General features: G+C 50.6%; 1 protein-coding gene across 2 annotated transcripts in view; it reads right to left on the bottom strand.

The window, feature by feature from the left end:
- Positions 1–290: 290 nt before the first annotated feature.
- SMYD3 (SET and MYND domain containing 3) overlaps positions 291–16,639 on the bottom strand; it is a 645,009-nt gene continuing 628,660 nt past the window's right edge. For both annotated transcript variants that reach the window (XM_030301800.1, XM_032591869.1), the window contains 2 exons: positions 12,153–12,261; positions 291–592 (listed from right to left, as the gene is read on the bottom strand). In XM_030301800.1, the coding sequence (XP_030157660.1) occupies positions 491–592; positions 12,153–12,261 (211 nt within the window). In that variant the 3' untranslated portion in view covers positions 291–490. The remainder of the gene's footprint in view (positions 593–12,152; positions 12,262–16,639) is intronic.

Genomic DNA, 16,639 nt, shown 5'->3' with positions numbered 1-16,639 from the left:
CTTTCTAGGACCTAGGATAAAACTTTCTGTGTTAGAGATGTATTGGGGTGTAAATAATGGATACATATTATCATTTACTACAAACAGTAAAGAAAACATTCTGCTTTTTTGACAAAATGGACATTAAGTTTTTGCTTGTAAAAACATTGATTTTTATCCAGTTATCCCCCCAGATATTCAAGGAGAAGATTCAACGTACACTGCTATGCTTTTACTAGAACTTTCTAGCCTTCATGTTGAGATGTGGAACATTAAAGTCACCAACGAGTAAACAAAACAATTAGCAGATGACATTTTCAACCAATTTTTTTGTATTTATTATTGTGCTTCTCTACAACTAATGATTCTTGTGGTTGCACATGGTATGCCTGCTTATTTACCTACATAAACACAGCCTAGCATTCCCAGAGGGGAGGCCCACAAACAGTGCGGCACATGTGACCTCCACCAGGCATTCGATATGGGTATGAGCCATCTTTGCCTGCGCCCCTTAGGATGCTCTTATGTGGGCGTCACATTCTTCTAAGAGGAGGATCAAGTCTTCAATCAGGCTGTGCTCTCTGCCGTGTGTCACTCTCATAATGTCAAAAGCCTATTGGAAAAAGAAAGAAGACAGATTATGTTAGAGTAGACAGTTAGTTAGGTTTCAACAGGACGCCTGGAGACCCACAAAAGGGGAGTCATGGCCAGCTCTTGGGGGCAGCGGTTAGAGACCTGTCGGCACCACTCCAAAACAAAGCCACAGGAAGCCGGATCTAACCAGATAGGCCCAAGACAAAGAAGGCTGGAAACCCTGACTAAGGGAGAAAAGGCATGAAATCCTGCTCCCAAGAAATCCCCTCCTCAAGTAAAAAGTATTCCACCCTCTAGTTAACAACTGTCAATAAAGATGGAGACCCAAACTCCGGGGCACGCAGCTCTCTCTTGAGCTCACTTGCACTCACATCTTGAGAGCAAACACTCCTTTTAACAAACTTTCCTACTTGCACCTCTCAACCACTGTGTCTGGTATATCCTTGAATTCTTTCTTGTGATGAGACCCGGAGCCTTTGGCAACACCGTGCGGATAGGCCGGGTGGAGGCCTCAGGGCTCGGTGTCTCCCCAGTCCACCCGATAGCGTCTTGATCCAAAAGTAGGTGGGCCCCTGCCCGCTCATCTCTTTCCCACGATACTTGGGCGTGGAGAGCCCGTGGTCTGCAGCGTGAGCAGTACTGTGGTTCTCCAAGCCACACAGTAAGGGGCAGGGTGAATTTTGCATGTGTTTGTAGACGGCACACTCCCAATGAGTAGGGCCAGGTGTGGTGTCCAACAGTGATCTTCAGGGCTTGTTAGTGCAGGGGGTTGTGGGTGGTTAGGTTTAAGAATAAAAACTAAAAATAGTTAAGTGGTATTAAAGATGAGATTCTATGCTGCCATCACCTTCAAATTTCAGTTTTGCATGCTGTATTCAGTTCTCATCTATACGCGCTGGGCTTATGATGTACACATATTTCTGTATTCTTTTCATGTCATATTACAGTGTCAGCATTTGGACAATCGCTTCTTTCACTCCCCATGTTCAATTCAGCCTCCGTAATATTTCTGAAATCTGAGTGGGCTTGTGACCACCTCAGTGAGAACAGTATAAGGAACGCTATTGACTTCCAGGGCTAGGTTAAAGAGGCCGTGCAGCCTCTGCCTCGTTCACCAGTGTGTTTGCTCCTGGGGCCGTGAGTCGCCATGCTGTGAGGAGGCCCACGGAGAGGCCATGTGCACGTGCTCTGGTAGACGGTCCTCGTCGAGCCCCTCTTTCGGCTCCTCTGGGCCTAGACACCAGAAATTGGCATAAAGAAGTGTTCAGGGGTGCCTGGCAGGCTCAGCTGGAAGAGCATGCAACTCTTGGTCTCAGGGTCGTGAGTTTGAGCCCCAGGTTGGGTGGAAGCATCCAGGTGACTCCAGCCGCTAGCCAGAAGACATCCAGGTTCCCGTCTTCCTTGCTGAAACCCCAGACGTTGAAGGAAAAGGGCCAGCTGCTCCTGTTGTCATCTGTTTGAGTTCCTGACCCACAGAATCTGTGATCATGGTAAAGTTGTGGTTGGAGCTTTGGAATAGTTTTGGAATATTTGCTCAGCTTTGGAATGGTTTGTTACAGAGCAATGATATTTGTGCAGTAAATAAATTAGAAACCCTGTCCTCGTGCACCACCCGGTAGGGGGCTGGCAGGAAAGGGGAGGGGGGCACAGGTCCATTGTACTGAATGTGGACGTGTCTTCACACAGGCTCTCAGCCTTGGTTGCAAAGTATTATCAACCAGGGAGCCTCACAAGAGACCCTAACGCCCAGACCCCACACACAGGATTAACCAAAACCTGGCCTCTGCGGGGGAGGGTGAGGCTGGGGGTTCAGGGGATTCCGATGTGCCCTTGGGGTTGAGAATGACATACAGTGCGCTCTTAACAAACACTAGCAACGTTTTATTATTCAATGTTAATTTATAGCCAGCATAATTACCATTTTAATGGTTGTGTGCAATTAATTCTATCATGTTTACAGACCATCAGTCACTAAGCTACTCTTGGAAATTCAGATCACTTTCAATTTTTGACAAAAAAATGATATGATACAGATCTTCCAACTCAGGACACTTTTTGCCTTTGCTGAATATTTGCTTAAGATCAATTCCTAGGGATTCCCGGGTAGGAAGACCTTTGCAGCTAGAGACATAAAAACTGGAAGCAGAGTGGTCGCATCCTCAGACCCCTTCGTTCTGTGGGGGAGGAAACCTAGACCCGGAGAAGCAAAGCGGCCAGGCCCGGAAATGCTTTCAGAAAGCCTGTGTTCCTGGCTTCTCATTCCAGCCTCTTTAAAAATGTCCCCTGCACAGTAATAAAGGAAAACAGGCAGGCAGAAGGGTCTGGATGTAGCTGCTGGGAGAGAGAGGAAAGAGACAGCAAGAGGAGGACCCGCCAGCTTGGGCTCTGGTCTCCAGCCTGAAGGAGAGCAGCGCTCATCACGGAGTCCAGACACGACCCTGCCGACAGGCAGTCCCGTCACCCGGTGACATCCCAGCTGGGAAACCCAGAAGGTTCTGATTAACTTGAGTGGGTCTGGCCTTGGGGGGGAGGGTGGTGGAGGCAGCCCCACCTTGCCGGCGGCCAAGCTCTGTGAGATCCCTCCGGACGGAGGATCAAAAACAAATGTTTGAAACCATTCTGGGAACAAAGGTGTCCCATTTCATCCCCCTCCCCTCCCCCCACTGGGGCTCCTCTCTGGGTCCTCAGTCAGTCTAGACACCTTAAGGTCTGAGGTGGAAAGCGGCCTGAAAGCAGGACTGCGATGAGAGATCACAGAGATGCTTCGAGTCTTTGCCGGGAAAGCCTCTTACTTGAAAGCTCTGGGATGTTCTCGTCCCTTCTACTCGGTGGAGGAAGGTGAGTGGGCCAGAAGCACTGCCTGAACACCTCTCTGCTTAAAGGGAAATGACCCTCTGCCCTGCCCGACTAACATGTGGTCCAGAGAAAGGTCAGGCCTAACCTGGGACGGCTCACTTCCTTCCTGGCGCCTCATGGAGGCCCTCTGCCGGACGAGGCCCTGGCCTTATTGCCCAGGAGGATGCCCCGATGGGCTGTGCGTCAGCCAGAGACAACTCTGGCTAAATGACAAATGTCACCTTCGCATTCCTCTGACAAGGTGAGGTTGATGTGCATGTCTTCACACACTATGGGCTGCAATCTTCCCTCCTTTCTGCCTTTCCTCCAGCCATCATTTGCACTTTCTTCCCCCTTCCAGCTTTAGAAATAAGGTCTGTTCCTCAAGAGCTGAGGTTAATTGTGGCTGATCCAGAGTCTTCCTGTTCACGAGAGGGACAGACCTGCTTAGGACGCGTGCCCAAGCGCCAGTAGGCGGCTTGCAGCCGTCCTGGAATCACAGAGCCCCAGGAAGGAAGGGGAAGCTGCCTGGCTTTCCCCAGGCCTCACTGCCACACCTCCGTGCCTGCTTCCTTACGGAAGGGCCGTGAGGACCGTCTGGTCCAGTCACGTCGTGGCCTGACTCGTGGGCGCAGGGTGGGCGCCGGCTCTCAGGACGCGAGCCGGTGTTCATTCCATGGCTGCATTGTGCAGCCTCCACCTGAAGCCAGTCTTCATGACCGAGGGGGGGACCAGAGGTTCCCCTGTACCCAGACATGGCTTCTGAGACATCTAGAGGGATCTCCCAGTCAGGATGCTCTTGGTGGTGCTCTGTGTTCTCTTATTTGGTGGTGAATGCAGCAAGGGAAGCAAAGGCAGGGGCAGGGGGCAACCCCCGGACATTATGTACAAGATTTGAGACACTAAGATTAGAAGATTTTGTCCACGGGGGGGCTGGAAGCAGAGAGCGAACGGGTATAGCTGGGGCACTGGACCGACTGGAAGACACTGAAAGAGCGTCTGCATCATTTGTCTAGAAGGTGAAACTGAGTAGAAGTACAATAAACAAGTAGGCGTTACAATTTATGAGGGACGGCTGGAGTGGAAGAGAACCAGAGAGAAAGGAAAGAAAGAAATAGCATTCAGTATGTGCAAAGTATGTCAGAGCCCGCCCTCTGTATTTGTGTGAAGGACCGGTCACTCTGGGTGGACAGGGAGTGAGTGGGGACTCAGACCTGGTGATAGAAGGGATCTGGTCCTCGTCTTGGGCGTCAGCCCTCATTGACATAAGACAGGAGCACCGTGTGGCTGTGGGCCCAGATCTCTACGGGGGCCACAAACCTTCAGCCCAGTGGGCGAGGGGGGCTTTGCCCTCCCAAATAAAGTTACAGTAAATCCCTGACAGACCGGAGCAGCCGTTTCCTGTAGCTCTGTGTGTCCCCTCAGCCCCTCCCACACATGCGCACATCAGACAGAAAGGACAATTTTAGTTTAATTTCCTGCAGCAGTATATAAAACAGATTAAGGAAATATAAAATTGGAGCCGGCTTGTGCTGGGAAAAGCTTATCTCTTTCCATTAAATTTTATTTTTATAATAGTAGCATTTAAAAAGAGCCTCCACATCATCTTCCACAGAGGACTCGTTTGGAGCCTCCAAGGGGGGCTGCTGGGCCATGTACGGACTCTAAATGTCACACGAGAAATGGCAGCACTGATTGTCTGCCACCGGACATGCGTGGTTCATTCGGGAATAAAGGCAGGGGCCCAGGACTGATTTAAATCTCATCACGTCTTTTTTTTTTTTTGAGTAATTTTAAAATTGTGGTCTTATATTAAATAGGTTGAATCAGATTATGATTTAAAGTTGCAAACAATAGCTTTCTTATTAATTTTTAATACAAATATATTAAGCTTATCAAGGATCTCATATACTCTCTACCAGGAGCCTGAGGGAATCCAATAAATGACTTCCCCAAGCATGATTTAAATATGGATTTAAAATCAGAGGGAGGGGCTCCTGGGTGGCTCAATGGGTTAAGCGTCCGGCTCTTGACTTTGGCTCAGGTCGTGATCTCCCTGTTTATGAGTTCGAGCCCCACATCCTGCGTGGGATTCTCCCTCCCTCCTTCCCTCTCTGTCAGGATAAGTAAACGAAAAAAATCAGAGGGAAAAGAAATGTGTGCCTGATAAGAAGCTCCGGAATCCCATCACATCACACCCAGCGTACAGGATGTGTGTATGTAGGTTTTTCTCTAGCAAGTCAGTGGTTCTTACGAGATTCATAAATAACGTGAGCAAAGAGGTTAGCAGGTTAAGGAACAGGAGCAAGAGAACCGCGAGCTCCGAATCAGCCACGTCGGGGCTTACATTTGGGGTGTAGGCGGGAGTGGGAGGTGCATTCAGCTTTCTCTGGCTGTGCCTGAATAGCTCATAGCTGTGTGGGGTAGACAGGGGGGTCCGGGGCTCGTGGCCTGTGCTAAAGCGATCCTCAAAACGTAAGATGCTTCAACAGAATGAAATGAGAAGGGAAACAAACAATATGTAAAAAATTTACATCTAAATAAATAACAAATGATTACTGAGGGGGGAGAAGTCTGTTTTCTTCCAGCCTGCTTGCAGCTAACAGGGCACTAACAAAGCGGTTAGTCTAGCCCAGGGCAGGGGGATAAGCAGCTCGGAGAGCGAGGTTACGGGACAGAAACAGGCTCACCGAAGGACAGCCCAGCCGAGGGCGACCGCAGGGGAGCTCCGAGAAGTCAAGTTAGATGCCAACAAAATCCTTCCAAGGAGTAAGTGGAAGGGAATGGAAACAGATTAGAGACAGGAGAAAGCAGGAGAGCAGCACCGCGAGGGGACCCCAGGACTCTCCTGCGGCAGCAGTCACAAGGATTTCAGCAGGGCCCGGTGATGAAAGCCTAAACCAAATCTGTGTTGGGCTAAGGGGATCCCTTTCCTGGAGGAGGCTGGCCTAATGGAATCTGTAGCAAATTTCTGTTTCTGAAGCGGCACTCATTTCTGCTCCAGAGTCGGCCTTTGAAACCCAAAAGGGTTTCAAGCCCTTTCGTTCTATTGTTTCCAGAGTCTCTGAGAAAGAATATGTAGGGGTGCTAGCCTAAAGAGAACATCAGCTTCGGAAGGCAGAGAGCTTCCCTTTCCCCTCTCTGGGTTCCCTGAGCCAGGAGAAAACTCAGGAAAGGAGGCTTTCTGCAGGATGAAACTGGCCCGCTCCTGTTCCTAGACCCCCAGGTCCTATGAGCTGGCAAAGAAATGGACATGTGGCCTGTGTGATCTGGTACTTTGTAATACGGAGACATGGATAGATAGGTAATTCGATAGATAGCTAATATCCTAGCTTCTCACAGAGATTCTAAAACCCTTTGGAATTTCCTAAGTGCTGAAAGCAATAAAGGGGTCTCATGTTAACAAGGTGACTTTCAGAAAGCGCCTAAGGATGGGGGCTGGTTGCCAGGAGAACCAAGCGCGTGACTGACCTTTAGGAGCAGGGAGAGGTTGGAGGCTGAATCACTTGCCAACAGCCAGCGATTTAATCAATCATACCTAGGTAATGAAGTCTCTGTAAAAACCGCTATAAAGGATGGGGTTTGAAGAGCTTCCGCATTGGTGAACACGTGGAGATTTGGGGAGAGTGGTGAGCTCTGAGAGCACAGAAACTCGGGGCCGCTTCCCCAGACCCTGCCCTATGCCTCTCTTCTGTCCGGTTTATCCTGATTTATAGCATTCTACAATACACTGGCGAGCAAACTGTTCCTCTGAGTTCCGTGAGCCACCCTAGCAGATCAGTTGAACCTAAGGAGAGGGGGTCCTTGGAGTCTCCAGTGTGTATGGCTGGTCAGTCAGAAGCTCAGGTGACAACCTGGCGTGCCCTCAGCATCTGCAGTAGAGGGTGGCCCTGTGGGGCTGAGCCCCTAACCTGTGGGATCCGGTGTTGTCTCTGGGTAGATGGTGTCAGAATTGAACTGAACTTAGGACACTCAGCTGGTGTGGGAAAACCCTTGCCACACACTGGGATTGGGTGAGCAGACCCTCACTCTGCCAGTAGGTGGTCAGGAAAGGTCCAGACAAGATCTGGTCCACTAGCCCTAGACACACTACATATGCACACTAGCCAAAGGGACAGGACCAGGGTGGGACTTTTAAAGATCTCAGTTCATTAAAAAAAATCTATTCATTCAAGTACGTGTTGAACAGAACTTGCTGTGACTGGGGCATGTGTGTCTATGTTAGGCAGCACCAGGAGATACACAAGGTAAAGTCGGGGCCCCTTGTGGAATCCTACACAACTTGGGGAAACAGAACATGTCCCTGTGGAATGCCGGGGAGCAGTTACATGACGTAATTGTCAGCAATGGAAACGCCGTATTATCCCAAGCTACAAACATCAGTGCTGAAGGGACGGCAGGAATAGCGGCGGGAACGATCGGCACGAGGGTTCCTACAACCATAAACATCCGTGATCGTCTCAAAATACGTGGGACTTGGCAGAACAGTCTCACATACTACCCCATTTACTTCTCAGAACCACTCTGTGGGGTAGGTATTAACCCCGTTTTAAAACTAAGAAAGCTAGATTCGGAGCGATTAAGAGACTCGCGTCAAGGCATGGGACTGCCACGTGAACCTCCTCCCTCGAAAGCTGAGCGCTCTCGACCAGGCTACACTGCCAGGCACACGTCTGTCTGCATCCTGGGTGACGATGAGACCTGGTGAGACGCTCAGTGACTTCCAGAGCCAAACGGGAAGTGTGGGCTCAGGCCGTGGTGTAACGCAGGCCTCGGGGCAGACTTGCTGATCCTGCTCCGAGAAGCTCCTTCGTGGCTCCCGGGGTCCTTGCAGGGGTTCACCTTGGCTACCAGGGGAAGGAGATGCGAAATAAGACCGTTAACAGAGGAAGCTTCTGGAGGTGAGGTTAACATCGCGAGAACGTGAGCAAGGCAGTATGGAACGGGGGCCTGAGGGATACAGAAGGGCAGAAAGTGTGAGATGGGTGGGGATGGCCACCGCAGCCACCCAGCCCATGTGACCCCGGAAATCGACATGTAAATGTCTGCTTGGGCTCCTGTGTCTGCAGCCGAGGGTATCAGAGGTCCCCTTCCAGAGTTCTGCACACACAGGCAACATCAGGCCTCACTCGATGAATGAAGCGCTCCAAACTGCCCCCCGGGGCTGGCATCGGGGGCTCGCAGATCGGAAGGGGTTTCTGCACACGGGGTCTTACTAGAGAGTCCCATCTATTTCACTGGGCCAGTGTAGGAGAAAAGAGAGCCTTGGACTCCAGCCTGGACTTAGTGACCTGTTTGTTTACACGTTTGCCCCCTCCCCTAAATTGGAAGGACAACGCTGGGCCTTACTCAGATTCATACAAGAATTCCATCAATCTCCTGGTTGAAGAACCTAGAGCGGGCTCCACGTCAGTATGACTCTAGACAGGCTCCTGCATGCCTCCGCGCCATGACTCCTTTGTTTCTCTTCTTTTTCTTTCTTTTTAAATATTTATTTTTGGAAGAGTGTAAGTGGGGAGGGGCAGAGGATTGGAACTGGGCTCTGCACTGACAGGCTGACGGCACAGAGCCCAAGGTGGGGCTTGAACTCATGAACCCAACCGCGAGATCATGACCTGAGCTGATGTCAGACGCTCAACGGACTGTTCAGAAGCCATGGTTTGGGGGAGAGGAGCTCTCTGCTGGGGTGGAAAGGCCAGGACCAGACAGCCAGCAGCACAGGAGCCTCATCAAGAGGGTGAAAATAAACCTCACCCTTTCCTGTCTTCCAACACAGACCCAGTTCTCCCATGTACTTTCTCGGCACTTACTGCCACCATCGTGCTGACCTCTCTCCCTCCACCCCCCCCTTCTCCAACAGGGAATCCCTCCTAAGTTCCAAGTACCTTGTCTGCCCCTGAACTGGTTACAGAGGTAACTGCAAAGACCTCACGGTCACCTGGGCATCAGGCATTTTGTTTACAGGATACCTCATTTTAGTGCTTTACTGTGCCTCTCGGGTGCCGTGGTGGTGTTTTTTTAACTGAGGGTCTGTGGCCATGCTGTGAAGCAAGTCTGTGGGTGCCCGTCTTCCGAGAGCATTTGCTCACTTCCTGCCTCCGTGTCACATTTTGGTAATTCTCACAGTATTTCAACTTTTCCATTATTATTGCATTTGGTATGTGATCTGTGATCAGACATCTCTGATGTCACCATTGTGTAATTGATTTGGGGCCCCACAAACCATGCCCATATAAGACACACATAATAAATATGTATATAATAAATATTGTGTGCTCTGCTCCGCCAACTGGCTGCCCCCACCCCAGCCTCCCTGAGACAGGGAATTAGGCCATATTATATTGAATATACTGATTAATAGTCCTACAGTGGCCTCTGTGTGTTCAGGTGAATGGAAGAGTTATACATCTCTCACCTTAAAAGCTAGAAATGGTGAAGCTGAGAGCTGACAGAGAGAAAGCCAGGCCTCGTGCACCAAGCAGCGAGCCAAGCTGTGGATGCAAAGGGAAAGTTCTTGAAGGAAATTACAACTGCTACTCCAGGGAACACACGACTGGCAAGACAGCGAAACAGCCGTACCGCCGACGTGGACGAAGCGTCCGCGGTCCGGACGGAAGAGCCAACAGCCACGACACCCCCTTAAGCCACAGCCTGACCCAGAGCAGGGCCCTGGCTCCCTTCAAGTCTGTGAAGGCTCAGAGAGGGGAGGAAGCCGCAGAAGAGAAGTCTGAGCTGGCAGAGGCTGGGTCACGAGGTTTAGGGGAAGAAGCCGTCTCCGTAAAAGTACAGGGTGAGGAAGCAAGTCCGACGGAGAAGCTGCAGCAAGTTCTCCAGAAGGTCCAGCCGAGAGAATTGATGAGGGGGCTACACTCAACCACAGGTCTCAGTGTAGACAGAACAGCCTCGCACTGGAAGACGCCATCTAGGACTTTCATGGCTGGAGAGGAGTCTGTGTCTGGCTTCAAAGCCTCAAAGGACAGGCTGACTCTCTTGTGAGGGGCTAATGCAGCTGGTGACTTGAAATTCTGACCTACTACTTAGAAAAAAAAGATTCCTTTCAAAACATGACTGCTCATTGACAGTGTACCTGGGCACCCAAGAGCGCTGATGGAGACGGACAATGAGATTAGTGCTGTTTCATGTCTGTTAACACGACATCCATTCTGTAGCCCAAGGATCAAATAGTGAATTTCCTTTCAAGTCTTATTACGGAAGAAATACATTTCATTAGGCTACAGCTGCCACAGATAGTGATTCTTCTGATGGATATGGGCAGAGTAAATCAAACACCTCCTGGAAAGGATTCACCTTTCTATTTCATCTATTCTAGATGCCACTAGGAACATTTGTGATCTGTGGGAAAAAATCAAAGTACCAGCATTCACAGGGGTTTGGAAGAAGTTGGTTCCAGCCCTCAAGATGCCCCTTCAAGATGTCAGGGGAGGGAGTCCCTGCAGCTGTGGTGGAAACAGCAAGGGAACCGGGGTCAGAAGTGGGGGCTGCAGACGGGACCGAAGGCCTGCGATCTCCTCGTCAAACCTGATAGGATGCGCACATGGTTTCTGGAGGCGGAAGGTCCTCCCGGTGAAGACGCTGGGAAGACCGTTGAAATGACAACGGAGGATTTGGAACAGGACATCAGCTGAGCCGATAAGGCAGCGGCAGGGTCTGAGGCAGGACTCCAGTCCCGAAAGAAGTTCCGCCAGGGGTCAGATGCGATCAGGCTGCATCGCGTGTTCCAGAGAATTTGCTCACGAAAGCAAGAGTCCAGCGATGAGGCGAACCTGTCTTATTTTCAGAAACTGCCCCAACCCCAACCTTCAGCCCCACCACCCTGACCAGTCAGCAGCCGCCAACAGGGAGGCAGGACCCTCCAGCAGCAGGCAAATCACAACTCACTGGAAGCTCAGATGGTTAGCAGTGTTGAGCAATAAAGTATTTTTAAATAAGGTATGTATATATATTTAGACATAATGCTGTTGTATTTCTCATACACTATAGTATCATGTAAACATAACTTTTATATACACCGGGTAACAGTCCCCTGGACCCTCTTTATTGCAATATTGGCTTTACTGTGGTGGTTTGGAAGCAGGCCCGCGGTGCGTCCGAGATGTGCCTGTACCGTGGGGTGAACACTCTGCTGGCAGGGTCGGCATGCGGAGAGGAGCACATGGTGAAAACCAGGTTGCAGCTGGGCCAGCCCAGGGAGTGGTCGGGGGGAGAGAGGGTGGGGGCGGGCAGCATTTGAGGCACAGGAATTGTCTTGGTAAAGACCTAAGTGTGACCGGTTCAAGGTGTCCTGGGCAACCCCGGGGGGGCCAAGTGAACGCTGGCCGTATGGAGAGGCAGGGGTGGCTGGAGGGGGTGCAGGCTGCAAAGGTGGACTGCAGACAGGTCGTCCAGAGGCCAGCCTGACAGGGGCTTACGGACGGTGTCCTGTGGGGATTGGGTGGGGAGTCGTGGAGAAGGGTGGGGCCCGAGTGCAGGGGTCCTCTGAAGGCCAGTTTGCACCAGTTGGCAAAAGCCGACCGTTAAACCGTCCTGATTTCTGGGGGCTGGTTTTCCGTGGGGAGTCTGAATCAGCCACGGTAGGCACATTTCTACACGAAAAGGGGCGAGCAGCGCAAATCACGTGTTTTCGGAGCTGGCTGTGAAACACGTACGGGCACGTGCCTACGTGCACTCGGCAAGTGGCCCAGCGCGCCACACCACCAGGCTTCCCTCTCCGCGTGCACACTCACCAGCCTCAGGTTCTTCATGGCCTGCGGGAACATGCCCTGGTGCAGCTGCAGCTTGCCGACCTTCATGACCTGCACGCCTCTGACCGGGTGGCTTCCTGGGAAGAAGATCCTGGAAGAAAGAGAAGGGCACACGGCGTGAGTAGCTCTCACCTTTGCAGCCAGCATGCCATCAGGAGCCCAGGAGAGGGCGGCCGACCCTGGCTGGACACACTGGGGCCACCGAGAAAGTCAGCTGTGCGGGCAGGTGGAGGGTGCGGGGCTGGGGGAACAGACTCCCGGGATGACGGGGCTGGAATGTCGAATAAACACTGCAGAAGAGACACAAGGTGGCACCCGTGCGTTTCCAGCTGGGCAGGGGTGGGGGGTGGAGAGACCAGGTGCGATCTCACAGTCCACCTCTCAGGACGCTGCAGCACCTGGAACATTGGAGCAGAAGATGGCCGCTTGGTTCAAGCTGAGTCAACGAATCAACGAACGTTCACGGCTCCCCACAGAGATGCTCCCGTGCCCTCCTTTTCCCTGCAAAGCCCTTGGAATCCCAGTCGTAAGGTTCGTCACGGCCCATCTCTCGTGCGGGACCTGTGTATTTATCACCTCACTGGATGACAGAGCTGGATCGCGGGGCCCCATCTGCGTTTGCCACAATGTCCTGCCAGACGACCTCCATACACACTGACCTCTTTGCCGCATAAAAGAAGAGGGTGTGTGGCAGGCTGAAGAATGGAACCTCAGGGCTACGTTCCAGACCTCGTACTAGGTCAGTATGATTCAGCAGTTTATTGTATCAATAAAACGTGCTCACCATTTCTGCACGCCACACCCCCCCCCCCCATCCTCTATCCTTAGAGTCTACCGAACCCCTGCTGTATGTACAGGCCTGTTCCTGGAGATGGGGGCTGTACAGGTCTGAGCTGTTCCACCAGACAAAGATTCCTACCACAGTTACAAAATATCACAGGAGAGGGCGAGATTTAGTGCCAGGATGAGGCCTACCTGAGTACATGGCAATGCTCAGCTCAAGGTGGCTGAACTGAATTGAGAGAATAATACGGTAGTTACGAAGAGAGACTGGTGGATGACGGTTGGTTGGACCAGGAAGGTTTCCCAGAGGAAGGAGACAGGATGTAAACCGGCTCCCAAGGATTTGGGCAAGCTTGGCTGGGTCCGGAGAAAGGAGGCACATTCTGACCCTTAGCAGAAGCGAGGGCGCACTCCCAATGCTGCTCGTCCAGAGACCACGGATCCTGCCCTGAGGGCCATGACTCACATAGGGCTTTCCCTGTGCCAAGCACTATGTAACCACTTTTTGCTTGTGAACTCATGGAACCCACGTTTAAGCTCTACTGTGTAACAGAGATGAGCTGCATTTACCAGGAGACACAGATACTCTCTGATAGGTGTGCACATGTCTACAAACCATCCCTCCTCCCTGAACCTCAACTCTTCCCCACATTAAATGTCACACAAACTCCTCTCATTCATGCTCTTAAAAAAGCATAAAGCAGTACCTGAGAGGGAGATATTTAAATCAACAGAAGGCCAGCCATGCTTCATTTAAAGAACCGCGAAGGGAGGGAAGGAGAAAAACAAAGGAGACACCTGGGTCTTGGATTTTTCTTTACCTCTTGAGGACGCCCGGACATCAACCACTTCACCTCTCACCCCCTACAAAAGGAACATCAGTATCTACTTGTGCGGAAAAGATTTTAAGATCCCCAGACAAAAAGGCTTATGCACAGGACACCATTATCAGAAGGTGACTGCCCTGGACACTTTCCTCAAAAACACACCTGGACTTGGGATTTTATTTTATTGCTATGAATGTGGACTAATTAAACTCAGAAGCCAAAAAGTAATTTTAGACTAAAAATCATTCCACTAAGTGGATGTCTGTCATGTCTGTTAGGAGAAGGAAAGAAATCTTTGGTTCCGTGATGGTAGAGAAAGTGGTCCATAATTACGCCACGACAGGTACCTGCTCTGGTTGCTTAAAGGTATTAAAAAACAAAGAAAAGTTTCATCTGGAGAAGATGAGGAGAACGGGACTATGAGGGGACTTTCACGTGGCAGTGTGGGGGCCAAAGCAGGAGTCTGAGCGGGAGAGGGAAGGAACGGGGTGCCCGTGAGATGCCACATTCTATGCCACACCCAAGGGCGGTCCCTGCCCTGGTGGGGACACTGGCCAGTTGCAGAAATAAGGCCAATAAAGTCATGACACAGGAGTATGAGAGCTGCCTTGGCACAGACACGGGATTCCAGAAGCGGCGGGGCCCTCGGTGACCAGGGTGCGGCTTGAGCTGGTCCAGATGGGAAGGCGTGACAGGCTCCCGGGACAGGCACGCGGGGCATGGGGAGACACGGGCAGCCCGGGAGATGCCAAATACAAAGGGCCAGTGAGCGCACCGGTCTGGCCAGGCTGTGCAGAGACAGAAATGCAAAGCCAGGAAGTTCGGCCTTCAGCTTGTCGCCAGCTGGGCACGACCCAGCGGGGCCAGGAGTATTTCACCAGGACGGAAAACAAAACTGGACAAGAGACACTAGAGGCAGCCGGACCTGAGGTGGGACCACGTGAGGGGGACAGAAAAGAAAGCTCTGACACGGCTGGCGCAGCAGGGCTTGGGGGCTCGCCGGGTGTGCAGGGCTGCGGCGGACCGTGACACAACAGAAATGCCGCGGGGGAAACACAAAGTGTATCCACGGTAACAAAATCCACAGGCATTCTACTTGTCTGGCCTTAGGAATGCCCTCTTCCGAAGTACACGCTAGCGATCACACGCTCCAGGATGCTGGGCCCAGAACGGAAAAAACCGCCTTCGGGGTTTCCATAGGGAGTGGGTGCATAGGCAGGAACGTGTTTAAATGAGCAGACAACCGCGACAGCACGCGAACCAGCTTCACTCAGACCCACGAGCACCAAGGTTTTGCTGCCATATTTTGCGCAGAGGCCAAGAGTCAGGAAACTGAAAGGTCTCGAGTTAAAAGGCTGCAGAGAAGACCTAGGGGCAGGACCTGTGTTCCTGGTCTCGCCGAGGTTTTCCTACGTGATGTGATTACCAACTACGCTGTTCCACGACAGGTAGCAGTTCTGGTGTCGAAAGCAAGAGAAAAGATTTACTGCTCAGGATGATTTTTTTTGTTTTAGAACTGATGCAAAAGACATTACCGGATTTAAAAGAAGAGCTTAACTATATTTCAGAGTAATCAAATAGCTCTAGTGTATGATTTTGGGCTGATAAATGTGAAATGGTGGTGGAATAAGAAAAATCATTAGTTTGCAACTCCTGGTAAAATAACTGATGCAGGAAAAACGTATCGCTAGATGAAACCAGGAGGACAAGGAAGGATGGAGAATTTTACAATGGATGGATGACACTGTCACCGTCAGAACCCACTGATCGTCAGCATCATTAAAGTGTAAAAACCAGACACTGCGTGCTATCTGATGCCATGCAGCAGGAATCATTCTGCACTACCTATAAAAGCATCCTTGCCAAAACGAACCAACCCACCAACCAACCAGCCCCGAATTTCATCAAGCCCCTACAGTTAGATTCCGTTTCACAGGAAAAACAAGTGATAGAGGATCAAATAAAAGCAACCAGCTACATCTGAGATATGGGAAATTCTATAGGACCTCGACCCAGAATTTCAGCAGGTCTATGGCATGAAAAGAAAAAGATGGCAGGGAAGGAGAACACTCTAGATTAAAAGATACTCAACAGATACAACAACCAAATGTAATATATAGACCTTGTGCATCTGAACTCAAACAAAATAACTATTTAAAAAACCGTTTCTGGGGCTCCTAGGTGGCTTAGTAGGTTAAGCGTCTGACTCTTGATTTCGGTCATGGTCTCAGGGTTCGTGAGTTCAAGCTCCACGTTGGGCTCCAAACTGACAGTACAGAGTCCACTTGGGATTTTCTCTCTCTCTCTCTCTGACCCTCTTCCCCACTCTCCCTCTCTCTCAAAATAAGTGAAAAAAACAAAACAAAACAAAAAAAAACATTTGAGAAAATCTAGGAAATCTGAACATGAAATGACACTGTAAGAAATGGCATGTAAGAAAATGTCCATGTTTTTCCAAGATGCAAACTAAAGTATGAGTGGATGATGCGGTATAATGTCCAAGATTTGATTTAAATTTCTTCAGCATAATGTCTCCTTTCAGCAATGGTGGATGAGCTCATTTCAGACCAAAGTCCTTGCTAAAAACAAGAAAAGTTAGACAAAAATTATAAAAAAAAAATTGCTTGAAGGTATCACCCACTGAGGCAGGGGGATCTGGAAGAGTAAAATGGCAAAAAGAACAGAGGCTCAAGAAGGTGATCCTTGTATTTGTTGCTACTTTTCCCTCCACTGAATTGAAACCAGAGGCAAAACAAGCTCCACAGCCGAGCAGAGGTTCAGGCAGTCTCAGGGATATAGACACACAGAAATCGGGGCTCAGGGTGCAACAATCTAAGAATACTGCTAAGCCAGAAACAG

The sequence above is a fragment of the Lynx canadensis genome, chromosome F1 (assembly GCF_007474595.2).
Source record: "Lynx canadensis isolate LIC74 chromosome F1, mLynCan4.pri.v2, whole genome shotgun sequence".
In the NCBI taxonomy this organism is placed as follows: Eukaryota; Metazoa; Chordata; class Mammalia; order Carnivora; family Felidae; genus Lynx; species Lynx canadensis.
This window is presented reverse-complemented; position numbering and strand designations above follow the sequence as displayed.